The sequence below is a fragment of the Dromiciops gliroides genome, chromosome 6, assembly GCF_019393635.1.
Source record: "Dromiciops gliroides isolate mDroGli1 chromosome 6, mDroGli1.pri, whole genome shotgun sequence".
In the NCBI taxonomy this organism is placed as follows: Eukaryota; Metazoa; Chordata; class Mammalia; order Microbiotheria; family Microbiotheriidae; genus Dromiciops; species Dromiciops gliroides.
In genome coordinates, this window is record NC_057866.1 from 63114475 (window position 1) to 63139188 (window position 24714).

General features: G+C 33.4%; 1 protein-coding gene across 5 annotated transcripts in view; it reads right to left on the minus strand.

Annotated features, from left to right (window-relative positions):
* Positions 1-24714, minus strand: part of PCDH7 (protocadherin 7) — a 516602-nt gene that overhangs the window by 251260 nt on the left and 240628 nt on the right. For 2 of the 5 annotated variants that reach the window (XM_043970277.1, XM_043970276.1), the window contains exon 3: positions 5706-5801. The exons of the other annotated variants lie outside the window; for them this stretch is intronic. In XM_043970277.1, coding sequence (XP_043826212.1) covers positions 5713-5801 — 89 coding nt within the window. In that variant the 3' untranslated portion in view covers positions 5706-5712. The remainder of the gene's footprint in view (positions 1-5705; positions 5802-24714) is intronic. 5 annotated transcript variants of the gene reach the window in all.

The window sequence follows — 24714 nt, forward strand, 5'->3', positions numbered from 1 at the left end:
GCATTGTATTTCTCCAAGGGAACATATCAGAATGTAGAATCTTTCAGCTATAAGCTGCCTTAAGGATTATTTTGGCCAAAACTCATTTTATAGACAAAGAAATAATCAGAGAAAACAAGTAGTTTACCCATGATAACAGAGTATACCAGTTGCAGAGCTCTGACCAGAATGAATGTAGCAAAAGATAATGGTAGCATATCCGACAGCAATCATAATCAAAGAAGAAAGATATTGCTGATTGGTTCAAGAATATGGTTTTAAATTTTTAATGAATTTAATGAACTAACCCAATGAGCTCATAAGCCTAAATGATTTTGTTTCAGAAATATAGTATTTGTTTAAAAATCTATATCTAGATATAAACACATATTATATATGCATATCATATAATATATGCATGTATATGTTCATATATACATATATGTATACATAACTATCGATTTATCTATATATCATCTATCCCTTCCATGCTTATAGACAGTTTTCTGGAAAGTGTGTCTTGTAGAATATATGGTTCATTATTAAGATTTGCAATGTTTCCTTGTTACAAGGTGAAAGACCTTTATTAAGATAATATAGGTTCATAATATACTGATCAGCTTGAGGCACATTTGCAGATCGAAGTTTTAGGCAGGGTCAAGGGAAAGGCACAAAGTATAAAAAGTGCTTTCTGCCAGCTAATTAATTAAATTTCTCAAATCTAGAAAAGACTATATGTTCAATATCAGAACTCATGGGAAGTCGGTGCTCAGTCTTTAAACATGTTGCTATAATCTGCTCATAAAAACAAGGGGCATTGCAAGAAGTTTGGCCTTAATGAAAGAGGTTACATTCATGGTGGTTTCACTTTCATAAAGGAAAATCAAGTCCCCACAATGCAATGTACTTTTTAATAACTCAATTTCAAAGTTCCATTATGCAAGCTCCCACATTTAAAAGATATTATTTATCTTGCAGGTATGACATATCATAACCTGTTAATAATCAAAAAGTAAATTGAGACAAATAGCCTTTTTCCGCTGTCTCTCTTTGACTTTAATTTTAAAGAAATACTTATGCATTATTTGCTGTCAAGACTTCATCAAATTTATTACCAAATTTGTGACCTTTATTTGATCAAGGTCTTTGATCTATTCTGCATTCATTCAGTTGAATGTCATCCTTAGGACACATAGGTTGGAAAAGTACTTCCTCCATATGCATAGCTTAGAAAAAGTAAATCAGCATACTATATTAATTCAAGATATATCTAATTGCACTCCTCCCTGTCATCTTTATTTTACTGTGAAGTTCATGCTCTTATTTCTAAAACTTCTCATTCACAGATGCGTACCTACATACATTAACATAGACATATTACATACATCTCCAGATCATGATAATCTACAGTTTTCATCTCAGTTTCTTACATCCTAAAACACAGTAATTAAAAGTAGATTTGGGGGCAGCTGGGTGGTGCAGTGGATAAAGCACTGTACCTGGATTCAGGAGGACCTAAGTTCAAATCCAGCCTCAGAAACGTGACACTTACTAGCTGTATGAGCCTGGGAAGGTCACTTAACCCTTGTTGCCCCATCAAAAAAAAAAAAAAAAGTAGATTTCCTAGACTCCTCAGCTTTTATGCATGTCTCAAATGAACTCTGCATATTAGAATGTGTTTATGAGAGCCCATGTTTATATTCTTACTTCAGCAGCAAATTTCATACAACTACCGGAGGACAAAATTTTGACCCATCTATCATCCAGCTTTGTAAATTCATTCAACAATCATTTATTAAGTACTTATCATGTGGAAGGGCCTAGAGATCTAAAAGTAAAAATGAAATTGGTCTTGCCCTCAAGGAGCTGAATTACCTCACTGGATTTAGTCTCAATTTCATCTTAAATTTGTGGATTCAACCTTCTTAGACCCAACTGCTAATACCTACATATGTCAGGGCCAGTTCTAACTTTGTATATCTATAAGTAATCTTTGCTGCCACCTGGCAAAGGCACAGTTTACAGAATTGGCTCTGGTCCTAGTTTTCATCCTGATCTAAGCCCTCATAAAGTCATGTTTCTCTTCATAACCCTCTCTTGATACAATTTATCCTGAGTAATTTCAGAACTTAAAAAAAAAAGATGAAAAGAGAAATATTTGAGAAAATATGGGAAGTATGAATTAATTTATGTAGAGAAATTCTAAGCACTTTTAGGTCCTCGAAACCTCTTTCCATTTGTGAGAGATTTTTGGAAGATTGAAGGATTCACACACTTGCATTATGGTGTGTGTGTGTGTGTGTACCTTTGTGAATGTTTAAAGCTATTTTCCTACATACATTTGTTTTTGTTTCTAATGTTTTATTTTATATAGATTCATGGATTTTTGAGTGCCTGTGTTTTTCCAAAATGTGTTTGCTTTAATTTTACATTCATTTTTAGATTTTATGCATTTTTATAAGTTTCTTTATGTTTTCTTCTTATTTGAGGTTTGCACTCCCATTTTAAGCTTTAGGATTTTTTAATACTTTTTTAGCCACTTTTCTTTTTTTCTTTCTTACTTTTTAAGAATGTGGTCTAACTTAGTATATATTTTGCCCTTTTCTTCCTCCATTCCTTGAATTATTTCTTCTCCATGAGTCTACTGAAATCTCTATACTAATTCAATATTTTTTCTTTTTTTCAATTATATGTTCAAGTATTTCTGTATTTTCCCCTCCATTTCTCTCCTTATAATTTGAATTTTCCTTTTCTTCTTCTAAATACAATTTATTTTCTCTTTCCTGGTTATCAGTTGTCACAGTTTTTTGTTTTTTATGTTTTTTTTTTTTTTGGAAAACCAACTAAATAAAATTCTCCTCACTATAATCTTTATTCCTTTTTTATTTTGCTTGTTCTTTTCTTCCTTCTTTCTTTCCTTCCATTTGTTTTTTTTTAACTTACCTGTGATTCCATTCTAATAAATATCTCCCTATGAGGAAGCCTCCATTATGAAAACAGATTAGCTCTATACTTTGTAGTTTTTAAGATTTGCATGGTGATAATGCAAAGTTAAATGATTTTCCCAGAGTCCAACAGCCAAGGCAGAACTTTAATCAAGGTCTTTCTGATTTTGAGTCCAGTTCTCTACTCACTTATCCACTGTGCCAATTTTTACTTTAATTCTTATGAAACTAAAGGGAAGCATCTGTAAAAAAAATAAAAAACAAAACAAAACAAAACCTCTTCTAATAGCCATAAACCAAGGAATAGGAAAGCAGAGAAAAGGTAGTTAAAGGTGAGAAATAAAACCATCTTAGATGCATAACTGGAAGGTTTGTGTTTTGTTTTCCAAATAATGATTTTAAATGTTTTTCTAATCACAACTTGAGAAGTTTCCCTAACTTAATATTTAAGCCCTATGCTAGTGTAGGTTCCTATATATTCTATTAAAGGTTAGTGAAAGTATACATTCAATCAGTTTACTTTTTCTTAATTAAGTCAATATTTCTTAATTACTATACCATTTTTCTCTTGTCAAAGCCTCTGACCCATTCTCCTTCCTATCCAGCCCTCCCCCCACTGAACATTGGTATTTATGATTTTTGAAAATACATTTAGGGGCAGCTAGGTGGCGCAGTAGATGGAGCACAGGCCCTGGAGTCAGGAGTACCTGAGTTCAAATCCGGCCTCAGACACTTAACACTTACTAGCTGTGTGACCCTGGGCAAGTCACTTAACCCCAATTGCCCCACAAAAAAAAAAAAAAAATTAACAATTGGTTCTCTCCACAACACAAACACACTCTCTTTGTTAAGGAACTGTCTTGGATGTATTAAATAAACCCATATAGTAACAAAGTCACAAAGCAAGGTCTGACATGCCACAACAAGAAATGGGGGAAAGGAACTCCTTCCAATACACAAAAGCAATGTGGCAGAAAAGGTATGAAGGGATGGTGGGTGTTTCCTTGGGATGGCTGCATTAGTTTTATTAGCTTGTGTTGGATGAAGATTTAGGGTGTGAAGTACAATGATGGAACCCTGGACGTAGTAGAGCACAGACTGGCAAACAGTATAGCCTTGGTCACCATTACCAATACCCCAACACACACCCATCTCCTCAGGTGGCAGAAGCCAGCTCTGGAGAAAATGATTATATTACTCACATCTGAATGTCAGCTGTTTAAGGTATATGATATATGACTAAAGTAGCAAAAAAAGTTCTGTTTCCCTGACCATCCAAGTATAAGTGAATGTTTAAAATCAATGAGGATATATTTACATAATCATTTCTACTATCGAAATATAATTACTGAAATTTTATTTGAATATTAAATGTTCCACTTTATAAAATACCATAATAGTTACTAAAAATGAGCAGTTGTTTACTGATCATAAACATAAACTTAAAGTAGTCCTTTCAGAAATATTAGCTAAGCTTCTAGTGAAGTATTAAAAATATCTTTTACTTCTTAATTAGAGTCACAACTTTTTAATTTTTATTTTAATAGATGTCAATTTTCAATAGAATGAAGTCCAATCTGCTCATCTAAGGCTTTTTGAAATGATTCTAACATGCCCTTCCTAACTTATGGAACACTACTCAAACCATTTACATTTCACTATCATATTAAATTACTCAATAGAGTCTCTCCTGACTCCAAGTTTTGCTTATGACATGCCCCATGCCTAGGATGGACTTTCTGGCCAAGATTTTCCCCAATCTCTATGGGAAAAATTTCCCATAAACTTCCCTGCCCTTTAAAAAAATCATTTCCTCATCCATGATACCGTCCTTTATTTCCTCAAATATGTAATAACCATTTCCTCCTTAGATTTCTCATTGAACTCTATAAGCAGTAAGTTTCAATTCCCTTAACTCTTACCTTTGCATTCCAGTTATCCATTTATACATCGCATTTCCTTCAATTATTAAAAGTGATGCCTATGTCAAATGGCATATTTTTTTCAATCATAATTTCAAGTCCTATGTGTGGCATAGTATGTAGTTACAGATACATATTCAATTGATGTTAAATGGAATTCTGAAGAGAGGCCCAAAAGCAATGTTGCATTAACATATAAAATAGATAAACATCTTTTGAAATGTTATAAAATCATTAGCCCTATAAAGTGTAATGTGATAAAACTTAAATAGGACTAGGAACTTGACTCCACACTAACAGGAAGTTTATGAATATCTATTAGCATTTTAAAATCATTCAAATCATAGCCCCCAATAGGAAGACATATCTTTCTGCCTCACTATTCCTCTTCTCTCATATATATATATATATATATATATGTGTGTGTGTGTGTGTGTATGTATGTATATATTTATATATGTGTGTGTATATATATGTATACTTATATATATGTATATGTGTGTGTATATATATATGTGTGTGTGTGTGTATATATATATATATATATATATATATATATTTGAACTTGCATAGTTTCCTTCTCTGAGAAATGCAGTTTATGTATTGTGCGTTATTTACATGAAAATAACTTTGACACTTGTTCTGTGAATTTCAGAATATATCATATTCACTGGCCATACTGTCATGTGAGATTATATCTTTCAAATTATAGGTTCTACATGTAACACTAGGATATATCAGTTTATCATTCAGCCCTATGTCACTGGCAAAGTAAAATACAAACTGTGAGAGAGAGTCAGGCTGATCTTGCAGAAGTCCGAAGAGGGGCCGCGGCACTTCTACGTGAGAACCACCATACCTTCTGATTAATGGAGCGGCCTTAACAGCGCCCTTCTTCCATGCGTCTTGCCATGAGGAAAGGGGAGGAGGGGAAAGGTGGTGATGGCAGCAACACCTGGGGAAGGGAGATGGGGAAATATGTAAAGGGAAAATCAGTAGGCCCTAAAATGGTGTGCATAGACCTTGCCAATAAAACTAATCATACAAACAAAAAACTTAAAAGGTTTAAATGGTAGAGGTGTTCCTTAAATGAACGGAACTACAATATAATAAAATGAAAGAAAAACCCTGAAAGAAGATTCTTGAAAGATGCTAATTTGCAATCTCTTGTAACAAAAGACAAGCTCCCAAGAATTACAAGCTAGGAATGTTGCAGACCAATGTAGAAGAGTCTCCAATATTGGACCAACTCTATTGTTTGTCTTCTAACTGGTGAGAGTTATCTAGGGGTAAGCAGATGGAATCCCCCTGGACTTGGAATCAAGAGGCCTCAGTCTGACACTTGCTAGTTGTGTTACCCTGGACAAGTCACTTAAACACTGAGCCTAAGTTTCTTAATCTATCAGATCAGGATGAGTATATTTGTACAAGCTACCTCATAGGCTTGTTGTGGAAAAAGCAGTTTGGAGGGCTTAAAAGGCTACCAAAATAGGACTGGATAATATTAGTGAAGAGGTTTTCTCATCCATGAGTGGCCTATATCAATGATATCAAAGGTCCAGTCTCCATCTTATTAATTTTATCTTTGTGAGCTGGTTAAATGCTTTGGATGTTAGATATATAAGCCTACATGATTATGTTTACCATGAAAAGATGGATAAAAATTATTGACAGTAGAAGATACATACTGTTTGGAGAAGGCACCTTGGGCTTTGTAATTTCATCTAGTCTTTTATATACTACTTCCTATTAGCTACTATCTGTTTGGAAGAACATGACCCAACTTTTTTCTAGCTAATAGTATTATTTAAGGAAAGTAGATAGTAAATGAGCTACTAGTACCTGTGTAAGGTTCTCTTATAACTTATGCTTAGCCTCATTAACAGTTATCTTTAATATTATAATAGTAGTATTAGTTTTCATTCTTGGCTTTGGATGCTCACTTGCCATATGGATGTGCTGAGCTTGGCTGAATCAAACCTGGTCTTCAAAGTGTCTTTCAGTATATGGGGAAAAAAAAGATAACTCAAGAATTCAATTACAGTGAAACCCCTATATAATGCCTGGGTTGAGGGGGCCAGAAAAACCATCTAATAAATGATTACATTGTTCTTTGTTTCTTTTCTGGATATAATAAGTATATTTCAAGGGTAAGGTGAAATAAAATGGGTAGGAAGTATTTTGTTATTGTTATGGTGGTGGTGATATATCTGTAGAATCTAAACTGTAAAAGGTGCTTAATAAATGTTTGTTGTTATGATCTAACTCATTCCACTCAATCTAAATAATATTGACTAGGTTCTCTTATATTTAAAAGGTAAGAGGGAACATAAATAAGGAAGAATTTAAAGTAGGAGATATAATGGAAATATCATTGGAAATAGAAGTTGTTTTCCTATAAAAGTATTTAATTCAATTTTATATTCACCACACATATGCCACATACAGAGTTATAATCACCAAGCAAAGTCCATTTAGACATACGTTCTGATTATAATTGTTAAGTTTTCATTTTAGAAGAGAATTTGAGATTTGTAATGCTATCAAAGTTCTAGATAAAAAGTGATATAAAAATACCCTAGGAATAGTATTTATCCCTCAAAGTATTTAAATTATAATTATGTTTGATGACAGTGAATGGAAATTTTTATCTATGTGAGCTATTTAGTTAGTGAAATGTTTTGGATTTTAGAAACTTTTGAATAGGGATACATAAAATGTTTGCTTAGGAAAGATGGATTAAAAAAAGAATTGACAATAAAAAAAAAACATATACCTATCTTATATAAAAAAGAATTTTTGGTATGTTTGTTTCTAGTGAAAGTGTTATGACATTTACTGGACTTTTTTTCCAGAATCAAAGACATGGTAAATACATGACTACATTCCACTTTCTGAAGGTGGTTCTGTTCTTTAATCCAGATGTATGGGAAAGAAGTAATCACAAGGATCTTTGTAGGTTTTTGGCACAAAATTCCCTTTGACCTTTTCTTAATCCTGTTTAGAGAAGTCATCTCAGACCTTGCAATTTCATAATGTCTCTAGTCTTTGACACACTGCTTACTCTTAGCTATTATCTCTGTTGGAAGAACATGACCCAACTTATGTCTAAGCAATCAGGTTAGTCATCCCCGCAGTTGAGAAATTCTATAACTAATGACTTATCATAGGAGATTAGCATCAAAGAACTCTGAAGGCATGCTGAATAACTCTAAGTTTTTTTAGAGTTGGCCCATATTTAAACATGTTTAGACAGATGTGCCCGTTAAAATTATGTAAAACCTGAAGTATTAAACCCGGTTTTTGTCTGATATGAGTGAACAGACATATTTGGTGACCTTTGCTATACTGCTTTTTGAACTATTTATTGTATTGTTTATTTCTGTTCAATGGAGATCAGCTTCTGCATTAGATGCTAACAGCAATAGACGAAAAACTGTACTGAATTTCAGAATAGGTTAGTATCAAAGTTAAAAAGAAAATTATTTACATTTTTGAAGTTGAAAAAGAGAATAATTTGCTGCTTGATATTATAAGAGAATAAAATTAAGTAAATGCTTCATTTGCCAATGTTTCAGCTATTACAATTGCTGTATTTTCAAAGTCTCTTGAACTAAAGCAAAAAAAAACCTATCTTTTTAAGATGGTGAATGGAAACTATGATGCACAAAAAAATGAAAATAACAGAAAAACAACAATATCAGTACATTCATTTGTTCAGATATCTGCCTGTGACAGTAGTTAGGGCACAATATACCAGTATAAATACAGGTACTCAATCCTCTTCAAGGTTAGTGATCCTATGGGCTTTCTGAAGCAAAAGTTTTATTTGGCCATAAAGAATACAGCAAAGATTTGTTCATCTGTATTTAACACAACAATGTATTGGGAACTATGGGAAGTAAAAAAGAAAATGACAAGTCTTTAATACATGATGAGCTTACAATCTTTTTTTAGGGAGAATAAAATCATAAAATCACATATAAAAATAAAAACATATGTGTGTATGTATGTGTGTTTGTGTGCATGTATACACGCACACAAACACATGTGTATGTATGGGTGTATGTGTACATGTGTACATGTGTGTAGGTATGCCTCTATGATTGTATATTGTATATATGTACATGTGTGCACATACACAAACACAACTGAAAACTCAGAAAGCCACTGGTGAAATTAAAATTAATATAGCATGGCCTGAGGATATACATGAGGAGTAAACACGGAGGAAAGGAGTAACTGGAATTAGGTGTGGTAAATCGTGGCTTCTTCCCTTGAGGTGGTTAGTTTTAAGCTGGCAGAGTAGGACATGTAGGACACATGATCTATTCTACCTACTCCCAAAATGTGCTCCCTGTTTCTTTAAGGTCCTTTTCATAAGGAGTAGTTAATGAAATAAAAAGGATATAAAAAGTATACTTTACACTGGGTTTTGAAAAAATAAAAGGGTATGAACTGGGATTACTGAGATTAGTCCAGTAGATAGGTCACATTTAATTGAAATGATAGAAGAATATATATTTTTAGATATGAAAACTCTTGGCCAAAAATGCTGTTAGTCTACTCTATAGTGATGAATAAATGTGAAGAATGGATACATGTTGGTTAAAAGCGAGATTAGTTTTCAACTGTTGTTGATGAAATAATCAAGGGAAAAATCTCTTCTCAGGTGAGAGGCCTAATGCCCCTGTGCCGAGTACAGTGCCTGATCTATCAGAGGAACTGAAAAATTACCTGATGAACTGATTCAATCACCATTTCCATACCAAAAAAAAAAAAAGATAATTTATGCAAATACTCTCCTGTACAACTTTTAAATATTATTCATCTGCAAATTGAGAATTATGTACTAAAATACCTATTTTCAGGGATATCTTGAAGATCAAATGAGATAATTTATGTAAAGCCATTGTAATGGGCATTGCAATGATGATTATTGTTGGAATATTTTGATGGGATGTGTTATTCAAAGGGACTTTATCTTTTTATGTAGTTTTATAGAGTAAAAATAATTTCTCATGGAATACTATATATAGTTTAATTATCTTCATATGTTATTTATAGTTCAAATATGTTTAAGTGTGCAAATATTACGTGTGTATAAATGTAAAATTATACACATGTACATGTATGCACTACATGGAAATTGGTTTTATGTAAATGTGTTTTAAAATATAAATATATAAATTTATGGCAAGTTAAAAGGAACGTATATGTATATACCTATTTGTGTAATTGAATTACACACAACTATATAAACATATAGTTATTTATGTAAAAGTATGGATGCATACATATTCACGCATAAATATATAGGTATGTGTATATAATATATATGTGTGTGTATATACACACTCATATATATATACACACACACACAAATATGTATATATTGATTACTATTATCAAGCGTCTAACTCCTACTTTTATCTGTTGGAAGAAAATTTAATAGAACAAAAATGTTGAGCTCTCTTTTAAAAAAATCACTTATAATACTATTTCCCAAGTACCAGACAGAAAATGGCAGAAAATAATGCATTCCCCGAATGGTAATGCCAGAGAAGAACGTGGTCCTTTGCTTCTAAAGAACTTGTTGGCTAATTGTGTGGAGACAAAACTAAGATCAAAGACACAATTTACAAAGGACAAAAGACAAAGTTAAATTATATGAGGCTAACATTGTAAGAGCAAGGAAATTTAAAGAAAAACAAAGATTTATTATTGTGAATTAAGACACATCTCACAAAAAGTATTAGAGGGGCAAATGAGTTGCCTGGTATTCTTATTTTTAGAATGTCAGGGAGAATTAGGTTGAAAAATAAGAAGAGATTTTGCCTTAGTGAAAAACAAGAAAACGGAGGTTCAGAGCTTGGATAAATCAGGTAATAGATATCTTCCCTAGCGTTTGATGATCAAAGTGGCATTTCCTGATTAGTCTGGCAGCATTGTGTATATGTGTGTGTGTGTGTGTGTGTGTTTATTTGTGTTTGTGTGTGATGTTTTGAAATGAGGAGGGTCTGGAATTTTGCAAATCAGTTTAGTGGCTATAATAGTCATTTGGCTATGAGGTGATAAGCCCTGGACCAGGTTAATGTCAGTGAAAGCAAAGAAAGATGAAGGGCTAATCTAAAAGGCACTCACAGGAAGGAATGACAGGACAGGTCATGTCCAGGGATTAGTAGGTCAAGCCTTATCTCCTTTGTGTATGGTGCTGCCCCATTAACTATGTAAGTAAGTGAGGAAGGAAGCTTAGTTTCTCTTTAAGACCGAGGTACACCAAGATGTTATTTCAATCAATAGACATAATCAAAATACTTACTGAGCAATATAATCAAAAATTACTGTGTTTAATCATTCAACTGTTAAAAGCACAAATAAACAAAAACTTTTAAAATACAGTAAAATTTTTCAATGAAATAAAAAAAATTATTTCTCATACACAAAAATAGCATACCATCTGATAAATGGGGCACAATAGATTCTGGAGGCTTTTATATGTGTGTCTTTTAGTCAATGTTACAAATGATGTATACATAGGTCATGCTGAAATATTTCATATTTTCTTGAGATTTAGTTTATATAATTCATAGCTAATTACAAATAAAATTCAACTTCTTCAAACTATTTAAAGTCATCATTTATTTGAAAATGGTTCCTCAATGAAGAAATGAGAAAAAATGCAAATCATTTATTGTATAAACTTTTGATTTGCTACTTAACTTGTTTTAATTGAATTTTCCAAATAAACAATTTAAGATGCTAAATTTATGATATTTTACCGTAGCTTTTTAAAAGATGTTTCAGCATCACTATAGAAAAATAGAAAATAACCTTTTCCATTTATTTAACTTAAGATGTTCACTTATTATAATTAATGCTGCATTTTAATTTTAATCATGTTCACTATGGTAATTACACACTGTTGTCATATAATTATCTGTAGTTGCTATAGTTCTTCATTCCAGTGACAATATTAAGAAAAATTAAAGGTTTTTTTTTCTTTTAAAACAAAGTTTGGAAAGACTGTAGTAAATCTGGAACATTTTTCTCATTAATTTCCTAAAAAATAATTTTAATATTTAAAATAGGGATAAGGGATAATAATGAAATATATATATTTATATATATACACACACATATATGTATGTATATATACATACATATATATAGTGTGTGTGTATGTTTGTATACATGAATTTCCCCCCAAAAAAACTATTAAATAATGGTTTCTTATATCCTATAATAAAAGTTATAAAAACTTGAGTATTCCTGGTCAGAATAGCACAGACTCTTCAAAAATAAAACGTCAACAATATTTATGCAATTAAACTGTGTTATTGTTATTGTTGTAGGATTTTTGTTGTTGTTTCGGGGGTTTTTGGTTTTTGTTTTGTTTTGTTTTTTAGTTTTAGGTTTGTTTGTTTTTTTTTTCTTTAGTTTTTTTTTAATTTTTGCTAATTGGAACAAACATCAACAGTAGGAGCAAAGCCAATGTATATAAGCTTAAGGAAAAAAGTGGAAACATGTTTTGTTCTTCATGAAAAAATATGAGAAAAAAGCAAAGTGTGAAAATTCTCTAACCTTTTCTAAAGAGAATAAAACATCACTCTATTTCTATACCACCCGATAATAAAGGGAACTGTCTTTTGAGGTGAAGAAAATGAAACCTTTAATGAAATACTATCTGTTTTTTCTAATTTCCAAATAGACCTCTATAATGTGTTCAAACTGGGGCTACACTTCAATATTATTTATACATGTCAGCATATGTTAAAAAAATAAAGACATGGTACACAAAACCTGTTGTATTCTTTCCCATATTGCATAATTCAAACTACCTTTCAAGAGGCTGACCTTTTGATCTTAACAATTCTTAACAGTATGGGGTCATCAGAGTTACTATTTGCCAGCCTTCAAAAAAAATATATCTGTTGATATCCCATATTTCTCATTATGGAAATGAAAGAAACATGTGTTTGGTAGACATTCAGAAGTCATGAGTGTGTTTGGTGCCAAAATTCAACAAAACTCAGGCTTAATTAGTTTCCTAAAAATTTTATCTTATGGATAGAAGTGATAAACCTGAATAAAATTTTAGTAGCCACCTCATACTGGTATACGTTTATTGAATGGGGAGATCCTCCTAAGAGAATACTGTCATTCTTGTGGACAGAATAGTCAATAGTACAATTAAGTAGATTCCTATGTTGTTTAATAAAGGTACACAAAGAATAGCTGACTGAAGGATCACTATGAAGAAGTCTCTAACAATGAATCCTGTCTTGATTATATTTTTTTATCAAATTGCCAGAGGATATGAAAAGCACTCTTTTTTTCTATCTCATTTTTGAAAATTACACCATCTGGGGACAGATACCTAAAAGGAGAGAATCAAGATTCTATAGGCTACAATGGTGGCCTAAAAAACCTTAATGCAATAAGCCACATTTACAAAGTATAATATTCAGAGCAAGGAAAATAATAATAATCTAAAGGTTCTCTTCAATGGTCAGAACACATATGGATTATTTTATTTAGCTCCAAGCAATGCAGTTTAAGTAGGGAACCCAAAAATAAAACAAAACACACAAACACAAAAACTCACCAGGAGTGAGTATGTCTTGAGGACGGTGACAAAAATTCTGAAGGATACTGATATCATATTTATGAAAAATAATGGAAGGGGGACAGCTAGATGGCACAGTGGATAAAATACTGGCCCTGAATTCAGGAGTACCTGAGTTCAAATCCAGCCTCAGACACTTAACACTAGCTGTATGACCCTGGGCAAGTCACTTAACCCCAATTGCCTCCCCCCCTTCCCCCAAAAAATTAACAAAAAAAAATAATGGAAGGAAAAAACTGGGAGTCTTTACCTTAGGAAAAGGAGACTTCTAAAAACTCTTTTCAAAAATGAAAGGAGTTGCCGTTTGGGAGAAAGATTGGCTAATCCATATAGTTCTACCAGCCTACCATCAATATTAGAAGGAGATAGATTTTCTTTCAAAATAAGGTAGAACCTAAAATTTAGCCAGCTAAGCATAGAAAGGGACGTATGCCTCATTAGGTAGTCAGTTCCCTACCAGTTCAAGTAAAGATCATATGACTGTTATGGGGAAATAGATGGGAAACTGATGGTGGATTGGGATGGGGGTTCTTAGGAACTCCTTTTTAAAGAATTACACCCTCTTGCACACAAATCCAATTAGAATAAAATAATAGTTCATTTAGGTACTAGGGAAAGGAAACAAGAGAGAAATCCTTGGACTTCTCATGGGGAAAAGGAATGGCACAGAGGCATGGCTCTGAGATACCTATCTCCTCCAGCAGGAGACAGGCAGATACTTTTATAGAAGACAGATGGTGGTGGTCCTATGAGGTGATCATCTGACTGTGGAAAGTTCCCTTATTGGGGGAGGACCAACTCCCACTGGCTGTGGCTAGGAGAAGTTGGATGAGGAGCAGCTCCATATCTCTCAAGCCATCTTTGTCCTCCTCATGCTACAAAGGCAGGCACCAACCACACCTATTCTTATCTCCCTGAGGGATGGGGAAGACTGGAATGAAGGGTGGTGGTCCTGGGGCTAACTCAGTCCTGATTCCAGTCCCACTTATCTCTCTAGGTGTGTCTGTCCTTTAGTTTCTCAAGGAGAAGGTTCTTTGATGTACCCCAGAAAACTTCTGAGGTACCCAGGGGCCCATAAAATGACCATCTGTCAAGGTTGTTCTAGATAGAATTTTTGCATGGAGTTGAGGTTAGAATAGGTGACTTTTAAGTTCCCCTCTGATACTATGATTCATTAACCTGGTACTTTGGATATGTAGCACCCTTCAAAATCAGTCAATCACTTCATATGCACTATACTATCTCCTCCAACAAACTAACCATGGGTGGATTATCATATCTTTATTCTCATTTTTCATAAGAACAAATAAAAAGAAAATGGGTTACCCAAGGTCATATGATCATGTATAGGTTATAACTGTGCAAATTCAAATAGTTATAGATATTTTTAAGCAAATCTCATAATCAGTTTAGCACAGAAAAAAAAATGGTATGGTATCATTAAAACTGCTTAACTTCTTCTACACTGACTTTCTACACTGCCAAGAATAGAATATTTTCAACTATGAATTTGATTATTTCCAAAAACTTATAGCTAAAATATATTTCCATGGCAGTATTCAAAGGACCCTCTGCTATTTAGAGATATGAGATTAACTATTAAAGATAGATTCTACTGATAAATAACTTTTCATGATTCTATTTGATAGTTTTATTACAGGAACCTCTCTTTGCTGTCTATTGTAGGCAGATCAGCCCAAATCCTAGAGCTTTAAAAATTAAAAAAAAAAAAATTAGGATATACTATGAACCCTTATCCTCACATCTCCTTGGAGCTTCTCTATGTTTTCCTTCTTATAATCTCCAGGCACTTCCTTCTTACCCTCCCATGCCAAACAACAGTTGTCAATTGTCATTCAGTTTAAACTCCATAAGTGTAGGATATTATAAGGGTCTTTTCCTCCTACTAGAGACTTAGAAATGTTCTTTTGTTAAAGCTGCTTCACCTCTGTTTAAAAATAACAGAAGAAAAGCAAACCCTTTTTTATCCTATCAGAATGAAAGTGCAAATAAAATGGCCTATTTCCTTTACAAAGGAGAAATAACTGCAGTGTGTTATTTGTAATTTAAAAGCTCCTGGAAAGGCTATTCATAGAAGCCTAGGGAAAGAAGGACAGTAAAACAGTCTGTTCATTACATCCTTTCTTTAAAGACTATTTTAACAGGGAACTGAGTTTATCTGTTTTTATTTATAAAATAAGAGCTATGCAGCATCTGTAATACACCTCAAGCAGAACTGTTGTCTCCAGAAACAAGGACTAGATATTTCTTGTTTGTCTTGGGCTTCAGCTCTAGATATTCATTCATGGAATAACAAACAGACCACAGCAAATCTTCAGTTAGAAATCAGCTAAGAGGTTAAAACATCTGCCTAAGACTTCATAATCTAAGCCATATGTATCTACTGAATTCCAACTCCAAACCCTCCTATATGAGGAAAAGAGAGAGACAGAGGCATGTATGATGTATCTGGATAGATACACATATATACACATGCATTGATGTATTTATTATTAGATATTACATAGTATACATAAACATGCACGATATTTTATTTTAAGTCTAAAATATGACATTCTCAAGAAACCTGACAGATGATAAAACTGCATGAGGGTGGTGTATGTGTGTATGTTTTCATAACGAAGTGAAATTGCTAATTTCTTTTATTTTAGTCACTGCCTAGATTGGGGAAACTGAATCAGATTTAACAAACAGCATATGGAGCTGCTAATGAAAGTGAAGAGCCTGTTCAATCTTCTTCACATTTATGCTCTTTTTCATTTGTCTGCAAAAGTGAAATCCCATGGTGACTCCAAAACTCGTGTCAAAATAATATACCCATTATTCTGAAAATTGAGATTGAAAAATGGAAACTGAAGAACTTTCTTCATAAAAAAAGGACTGTTCAAATTCTGACATGGCTGACAGGTATAGCACATGTATGTGCTTCTCCCTTCCCCCCCGCCAAAATTCTATTAATAGAAATGGCATTTTCATTAAAACCTCATTTGTTATTCTATTGGGGACTGTTTAAATGTATAATTTCTAGGTATACCAGGAGAGGGAAGAAATTGAAAGTAGTATCACAACATCCTAAACAATCCCAAAGAGGCCAATGGACAAATGATTTGAACAAGCTCTAAACGCTTCCCAAAAGGAGAAGAGAGAAAGAGTGAAAGAGTGAAAGAAAGAAAGAGTGAAAGAGTGAAAGAAAGAGTGAAAGAAAGAAAGAGTGAAAGAGTGAAAGAAAGAGTGAAAGAAAGAGTGAAAGAAAGAAAGAAAGAAAGAAAGAAAGAAAGAAAGAAAGAAAGAAAGAAAGAAAGAAAGAAAGAAAGAAAGAAAACAAGCAGGAAAAAAAGTTCAGATTTCTCCCAGGCACCTGGTAGAATTTTTGATGGCCTTGCTGACTCAATTCTGTGAGTTTTAGAATTAGTCAAGAACACTTCCTGCCCATACAATGTCATAGATCTGAATTCTGAGTGTTGGTTCTGCCCATAATTTGCTTAGGTTACACAATCTTGGTAATAGTGGTTTTTGTTGTTTGCTTTGTTTTGTTTCAGTCTGATGTGGTTTGTTTTTTTTAGCTAAATTGCTTTCACCATCCATGACATGTTTCAGTTCCCCTTTTCTATGGCTCTAGCAAGGAGATGTAAATGTAAAAAAAGAAATGTAAAAGTAAAGTCTCAAAGGATTCTCATTCAGTGCCTCTCCTCTGCTTATCACACATAGTCAGGAATACATTCCTGTAGTTGCGCAAATTAAAAACAAATCAGAATTTTTTTAAAGGATTATAACTTCTTTTGTAAACCAAAGATTGTTAGACTTTTTTTTAATCACCAAAAAAAAAAATCAATAGTTTATAGCTCTATTACCTTCTTCTCCTCCTTTTCACTTCCCTCACCATAAGAACTTAATGGTATTTAATCCACAAGTATTTTTTTGCTGCTGCTATGTGCCAGGTACTGTGTCATATTACAGAGGACACAAAGACCCTGCCCTCAAGAAGTTTACATTTTATTACAAAAGGAGTGTCCACATTTTTATATATAAAAAATAAATACTATTCATAATCTGTGACCAAAACTAGACTCAGAGCTCGTGGTTGTTATAGTTAGAATATAGGACCAGAATAATATGGATCCAATTAATTTATTTCAATGACTGTAGAACTCTCCGAGATGTTAGAAAGCATTTTCAGAGAAACTACATACTCAACATAAATTGTTTTTTTCAAAAGCATTTCTAACCAGTGCACATACTGTCTGACTTGATGGGTGTGTTGCTTACTTTTATTGAAGTAATTCTGCTTTTTTTCACTCACTCTTTGGATGGTTCCTGCAGAGGTGGGGAGAGGAAGAGGATATCTTTGGAAATAAAATTAATTAAATTAACAAATGATATTTAATAGATTCCTAAACTTTCCTAAATATAGCCCATTTTATTGTTTTACCAAGCACATAAACAATGTATGTAGGGTTCACATAGCTGGCAAGGTTGGTTCAGGCAGATGACACTAGAAAAATCATAAAAAAATGGGAAACTAAGGCTCTTGTGTGGTAATATACAGAAAAAAGGTTTGATTAATACAGTATACCTCCACTCCCAAACTAAGCTGTGATCCCAAAGCTTTGGCCAATCATGATATGAAAATTTGAAACTATATGATTATAGATACAATTATAATAGTACTCCATTTGTAAAGAGTGCAATTATGTTTTTCATTGTATATATTCTATTACTATGTAAAAAGTCACATCTGAAAAGTCCAAAATTAACAAATCATGGTTTATATAGCTTTCCTTCTTACAATTGCATTAACAAGTCCTTTATGAACTAATGTTCTTAGGCATACAAGTAACATGGTCCAATACAAAGAGAGGGGAGGAAAGGAAGTGAGGATGCAATTTAGAAAAAGAGAAGAAAATGAGGGTAAGTATCTTGTGTGGTGGAAAGAGTATGCAGTAGCAAGAAGAAAGAAAGGAAGAGACTTTTGTAGTTTATAGTAAAATAACTTCATTGGGATCCTACTAAATTATGACTTTCTATAACAAAGAATTTGGAATGTCAGGTCCCAGTTATGCTGCACCCAAAGTGTTTTGTTGCCAGTGGTACCAGAAGGATTTTATTATAATATTATGAAAACCAAGGAAAGAGTTATAGAGACTCTCATGTAAAATAGAATGACAAAATAATATGCAACAAAATTAAAATGACTATTGCACATGCCCACTACATTTGCAGTAGATTATCTCCTCAAGAGTTTGAATCACCAATTTATCAGTGTATTACTATTTTGACCTTGATTTTCATCTGGAAATCCTAGTCTGTTATTAGCAGTCCCAATCCAATGGGCCCTAAGAGATTTGGGAATTATAATTTTTAAAATGCTTCTAACTGAAGGTGGAAAAGATATTTGGGACATAATGAAGTTTACAACCAAGGAAAAATGATTTTTAAAATCCTACAATTTGAGCATTCATTTACATATATTTCTTTAGAACATGACAATAAATCCATTTATAAAAGAGATTTATCCAGTCCTTTGTGTGTGTGAAAAGGAACAGGTTATATAAAGGGAATCCAAAAAATCAGGGCTGATATTCTTATTTAATGATGTTAAAAATTCTATTTCTAAAACTCTTGATGTCATACTTTTGGTCAGAATAGCTAAAATTAATGTTAAATAATGTTGTCAAGACATTCACATGAGTTATATGTTTAATATGTATGTGTTTTATACATATGTTCAGTCATGTCTGACATTTTGTGACCCCATTTAGGGTTTTCTTGACAGAGATATTAGAAAGGATTGCCATTTCTTTCTCCAACTTATTTTATAGATGAGAATACTGAGATAAATAGGTGACTAGCCTAGGGTCACATAGCTCATGAGGTTGCATTTGAACTTAGGTTTTCCTGACTCCAGGCCCAGAACTCTATCTACTGTGCTACCCAGCAACCCATATTTTATAATATATGCACTTTAATTTTTTTAAATATGAGAATCACTTTTAATATCCACACAATAAAACTAAAATGCAATAGATATTATGAAACTTTTATTCTAGGACATAGAAGATTAGCATCTAAGGGTCTACTGGCAACAAACACTGTAAGAAGACTTTGTACCATGAATTTTTGAGATATGTTCTAACTTGTATTGCTCAAGGTGGTAGGGACAGGGTGTGCATTTTTTTCAGTGCTTTTTATGTGTCCTTTTGCCTTACTCATTAATTTAAGCAAAACACAGCATACCATAGCATACAATATCCCCAAACCCAAGCACTGTGCATGTTGATGCATGAGAAATAATCTGTGTTCCAAATTCTGCGGGATACGCGTTGGGGTAGGTACAAGGAATTCTTTCACAAAATTAAGTGGCCGGCCAAATATAGTCAAAGATAAAACATTACAGACACTACCTATGATTCACTGAAATCATTGAAAGTACCCTGTATGGAATATACAACTGAGCAATATGTTCTAGGAAAACTATGCTCAAACTGTGAGAGTTGCAAAATTTAACTCCACCAAAGAAGTTAAGCACTAACTCTTTTTTGGAATTACAGTGTGCTTTAAAAAAAACAAACAAAATAAACAAACAACCCCCCCCCCAAACAACAACAACAACAAAACTTGCTCATTGAATTAGCATTACAGGACCATGTTAAAATTGCTACAAAGGTATTTATAGTAGAAGAATGCATCTTTAGTGGAAATGTTGTCTCCTAGCAGCACTATATTTCAAGTCACATAGTTTTGTGTTGTTTTTTTTTTTTAATAATGTAGTCTCTGTTGGTAACTGAATTTATCCATGCCCATTTTACAAAGGTGTAAAGGGGGACCCACTGACAATAAGAGATTCATCCTGTTTCTGTTATACTAGTCAGAGGCAGATCCGAGAAGAGTGCTCCCAACTGCTGCATTCGTAAACCAATTGTTAGATCACCAAGCAGTTCTGTTTCTCTGCAAAATCAGCCCATACAAGTTCACCCTCATTAAAAAAATAATAATAAACCATTATTCAGTATCTCAGTACATAAAAATACAAGATGTACTTATCAAATAATGACCATTTTAAGATACCCTGCTGGAAAACAAGATTTTAATTCTACATCATTCCACTGAAGTTCTACTCCAGTGCCTCACTTTGTCAAGGAGGTGACCCTAAGTTTCTGAAGACAATGCCAGTGGGGTACAAGCTCTGGCAGGTCCAAGTGGAAAGGTATCGAGTATAACCCAGTAATGACTTATGTAGCTTTTGTTCAAAGGCCAGGCTAAGCTTTCAGAGAAAGGCTCTCACTGAGTTGGCCTGCAGGATGATTTTTTTTTTGGGCAGGGGGTGAGGTGGGGGATGATACATAGTACCTTTTATAAACTATTTACTGAGACATAAAGAGTTGCCTTCTGGGTCAGAATCACTGTCCTTTCTTGAAATACTAAATTGTTTAAATAACATTATAGTCAATCCTTAGATGGGATGTCCTAAAGGAGAAGCAGTTTGAAATACCGGATAAAGATTTGTCCTTAGGATCAGAAAATCCCAGAGTACAGTTTGACCTCTGAGAAATAATGGGTGTGTACCCGTGGACAGTTCACTTATGTTATGGCTATAATATAAGTAACATATAATATGTTATGGCCATTCCCTATACAGTTTTCTAAGAATATGTATTGTGAACAAATGAACCAACTGCATCAGTGAAGAGAGTATACACATCAACCAGTTCCTGTCACCAATGAAATCACAATGAAATCCCACCCCCCAAAATAGGGGGTATAATCTGTGCTAATACTCATATCAACCAAACTATAGATCCCTAAAGTAAATAATGTTAGAATCATGCCATGAATGGGATGCCCTAAATGCTCACTCCAAAAGTGAGTAAGTTAGTAGTCAACTTTTAAAAGGTCTTTAAGTTTACTAAATGTTTCCTCAGTCAACAACTGTTAATAAAGAAATCCTTCTCCTTTTTTTATACACTGAAAGTTGTAGAAGGAATCAAAAACAATAATATATTTTCTTCATCTATCATAAACAGGGAATCCATTTATAAAGTAGTAGTGATAGAACAAACAAATACTGTGTTTAGATATTTCTTGTAAGAAATGCAATATGTAAAGTTGGGATATTAGAGTTTGGAGAGAAATTTAAAAAAAAATCTTTTCACAGCATAGAAGATAACTTTGGAATTATTAAGTATGCTAACTTTATCTATTAAGCCTTCAGGCTACAGACTTGATATTTGAGGGGTTTTTTTTTGGGGGGGTGGTGATGACTAAGGAAGTAATTACCAGTATCAACAAATTCCCAGGGACTATGGGGCTATATTTTTAAAAGCGCATTTGCCTCTGAACATGTGCTTCCTCTTCCTAAGATAAATGTTTTTATATCTTGTCAGAATGAAGTGATATTTTTTAAACCAATCATGAAGTTCCAATGCTATGCACAGATATCCGATTTATCATTCTAAATGGACCTGAATTACAGATCTTTGGCTATATTATTTTTCAAAGTTTCATGCTGTTAATTGCTGTGTAATCATAGAACACTAAAAAAAAACCCTAATAGAATATAAGGGTTGTTATGAATTACTATTTAATGGCTTCAGTTCTGACATTATGTTCAGTTTTATGTTGGTCACATTTTTGCAGGGCTCTTTTATGATGAAATGCAATGAAATGATAAGATGATGCATTACATGGAAGTACGAAGACATATGCTTGGTGTGTACTCATGCATAACTCACAGAAAATATATATTTTGTAATGGGAATATCATGTCTGCCCGGATCTGACAATGTCCAATCTTACTGAAAAAGAGGACAAAACATAAATGGAAATAAGACTATGTTCAGACCTGTTCATCTGGTAGAATACAATGCTTTTAGATAGATATTAGAAAACAGTACATAATTTGATGTACTGAAACATGATCTCATATAGTATTTTTTTTATTACAAGTCTTAATTCTGTGCTGAAAAGCTTTACTGCTTTGGACCTAATATAAAGCAAAATAGATACTTGAATGTGTTTCTAAATAAATGCTGGTCCCACCCTCCTACTCCACCCCTTTCACTGAGAAAAGCAACATGAAGTATATTCTCAGTTAAGGAGTAGGGGAAAAGAAGAAACCAGACAGTATAGCATTATACACAGTCACAGAACTTGAGCTTGAATCCCTAACCTACCACTTCTGCAATTATCTATTTTCTCTAGATGTCATCTAACTTACTTGCAAAATAATGAGGTTGGAATAAAGGACCTTGAAGTGCCCTTGTACCTCAAATCTTATGATCTGATGGCCAACAAGAGCATGAGGGCACTGATAGGGAGGGTGCCTCATCAAGAGATGGCATCTGAAAGGATGAGCCACAGGCAATGGTGTGCTGTAATCTTCTTCTACAATACCAGCTTCCAAGAACAGCTTATTAAAATTTCAGAACAAGTTTACAACAATCCGCAAAAGCTATAAATCAAGGTCTGATTTATGGTTCTGTTGATGATCTAGACTTAAGAAAGGTGACTTAATAATGTAGATTTAATTCAAAAGTGTGTTGTGTGTACACCATTTTTTTTTTGAGTGGTTGTTAAAGTTTTAGTGGCACAGTATTGGGTATAGAAGAAGGAATGGACTAATCCCAGTGTGACAGCTTTCTTTCTTTTTTTTTTTATCTCAGGGCAAAGAGGGTTAAGTGACTTGCCCAGGGTCACAGAGCTAGTATATGTCAAGTGACTGAGACCGAATTTGAACTCAGGTCCTCCTGAATCCAGAGCACATGCTTTATCCACTGTGCCACCTAGCTGCCCCACTCTTGCTATATTTTCAATGAGAGCTGCTTTACTTCTAAGTAAACAAATAATATAAGGCAGAAATATCCTTTAGGGTTTGAACAGCACATTTAAAAAAAAGTTTCACATGTATTCTCAGTTGTAGACAAATAAAATTATATGCAGAAGCCTAGCCAATAAATTAGAAATTTAACCTTATGAGGTTACATTTATCATGCTTCAACTTCCCTGGGTGATTTGCCCTTTGGGTATTACATTCCTAGGAAATAATTCAGAATACATTTCTAGTTACTTATGCCCCTGAATTCTCTGGGAGCCAACTACATGCCAAAATTTAAATTAAGGGTGTTCATGCCCAAGATGTTTTAAGTTGAAAGGTGAGAGTGTAAGACATATCAAAAATTATTCCTGATTATAGGATTTCATATGCCTAGTTCTTTTCTCATGAAAATATTTCCTATTCTATAAGGAGTTTCTTAGAACTTGATTTTTATAGTTGTGAATTTTTTTAAAGAAAAAAACAAATATCAATTACATATCTTAGAGAAAGACACACCCTGGCAACCAGTAGGAAGGTAAAGGTTCCCTTGGTTTCTGACTTCCTTTGATTGATAAAAGTTGAGCAGAATATGCAAAGCATAAAGAGCTTCTGAAATCTTCCTCCTTAATAAGGATACTTCTTCCTGACCTGCAGGACTGTGTGGAGGAGATATTTATTCAAGATTTCCTCTGAGCAAATAGATCTGGAATAAACAGGTACTTGATTAACATTATAAAGGCATAATATAGAACCAGCATATTTGTCCTATTTGGTCTTGGACTTCATTCTTTCATATTTTCTTGGATACAACTTCTTTTACAGCAATTATTGTATACCAGATATACTTTTCAGAATATGACATAAAAATGTAAAGTGGCCTTTAATCAGTATATCAGTGTATGTGTGTGTAAATATATATATATATATATATATACATATACATATACATACATACTTATATACTACATATATCACACACATATTAATAGCTAGCATTTATATAGTGCTTTAAGGTTTGCAAAGCACTATAAATATGGACTCACTTTATTCTCCCCAAAACCCTGAGACCTAGATGCTCTTATTATCCCTATTTTAGAAATGAGGACACTAAGGCAGACTTACATTAAGTGACTTGCCAAAGGTCACATAGCTCATAAGTATCTGAGGGAAGGGTTGAACTCAGGCCCTCTTGATTCCAGTACTCAATCATTTCACCTTTACAACATCACTTTAATACACTACTTTCTCTCCTCTGACACTGTCACCACGATGGAATAAGCATCCATTACTCCACACCTGAACTATTGTAACAGCTTGCTGATGGGTCTGCCTGCCTTAATTCTCTCCCCATTCCAATCCATCCTCTATTTGGCACCAAGATGATTTTCCTAAAGTTCAGGTCTGACC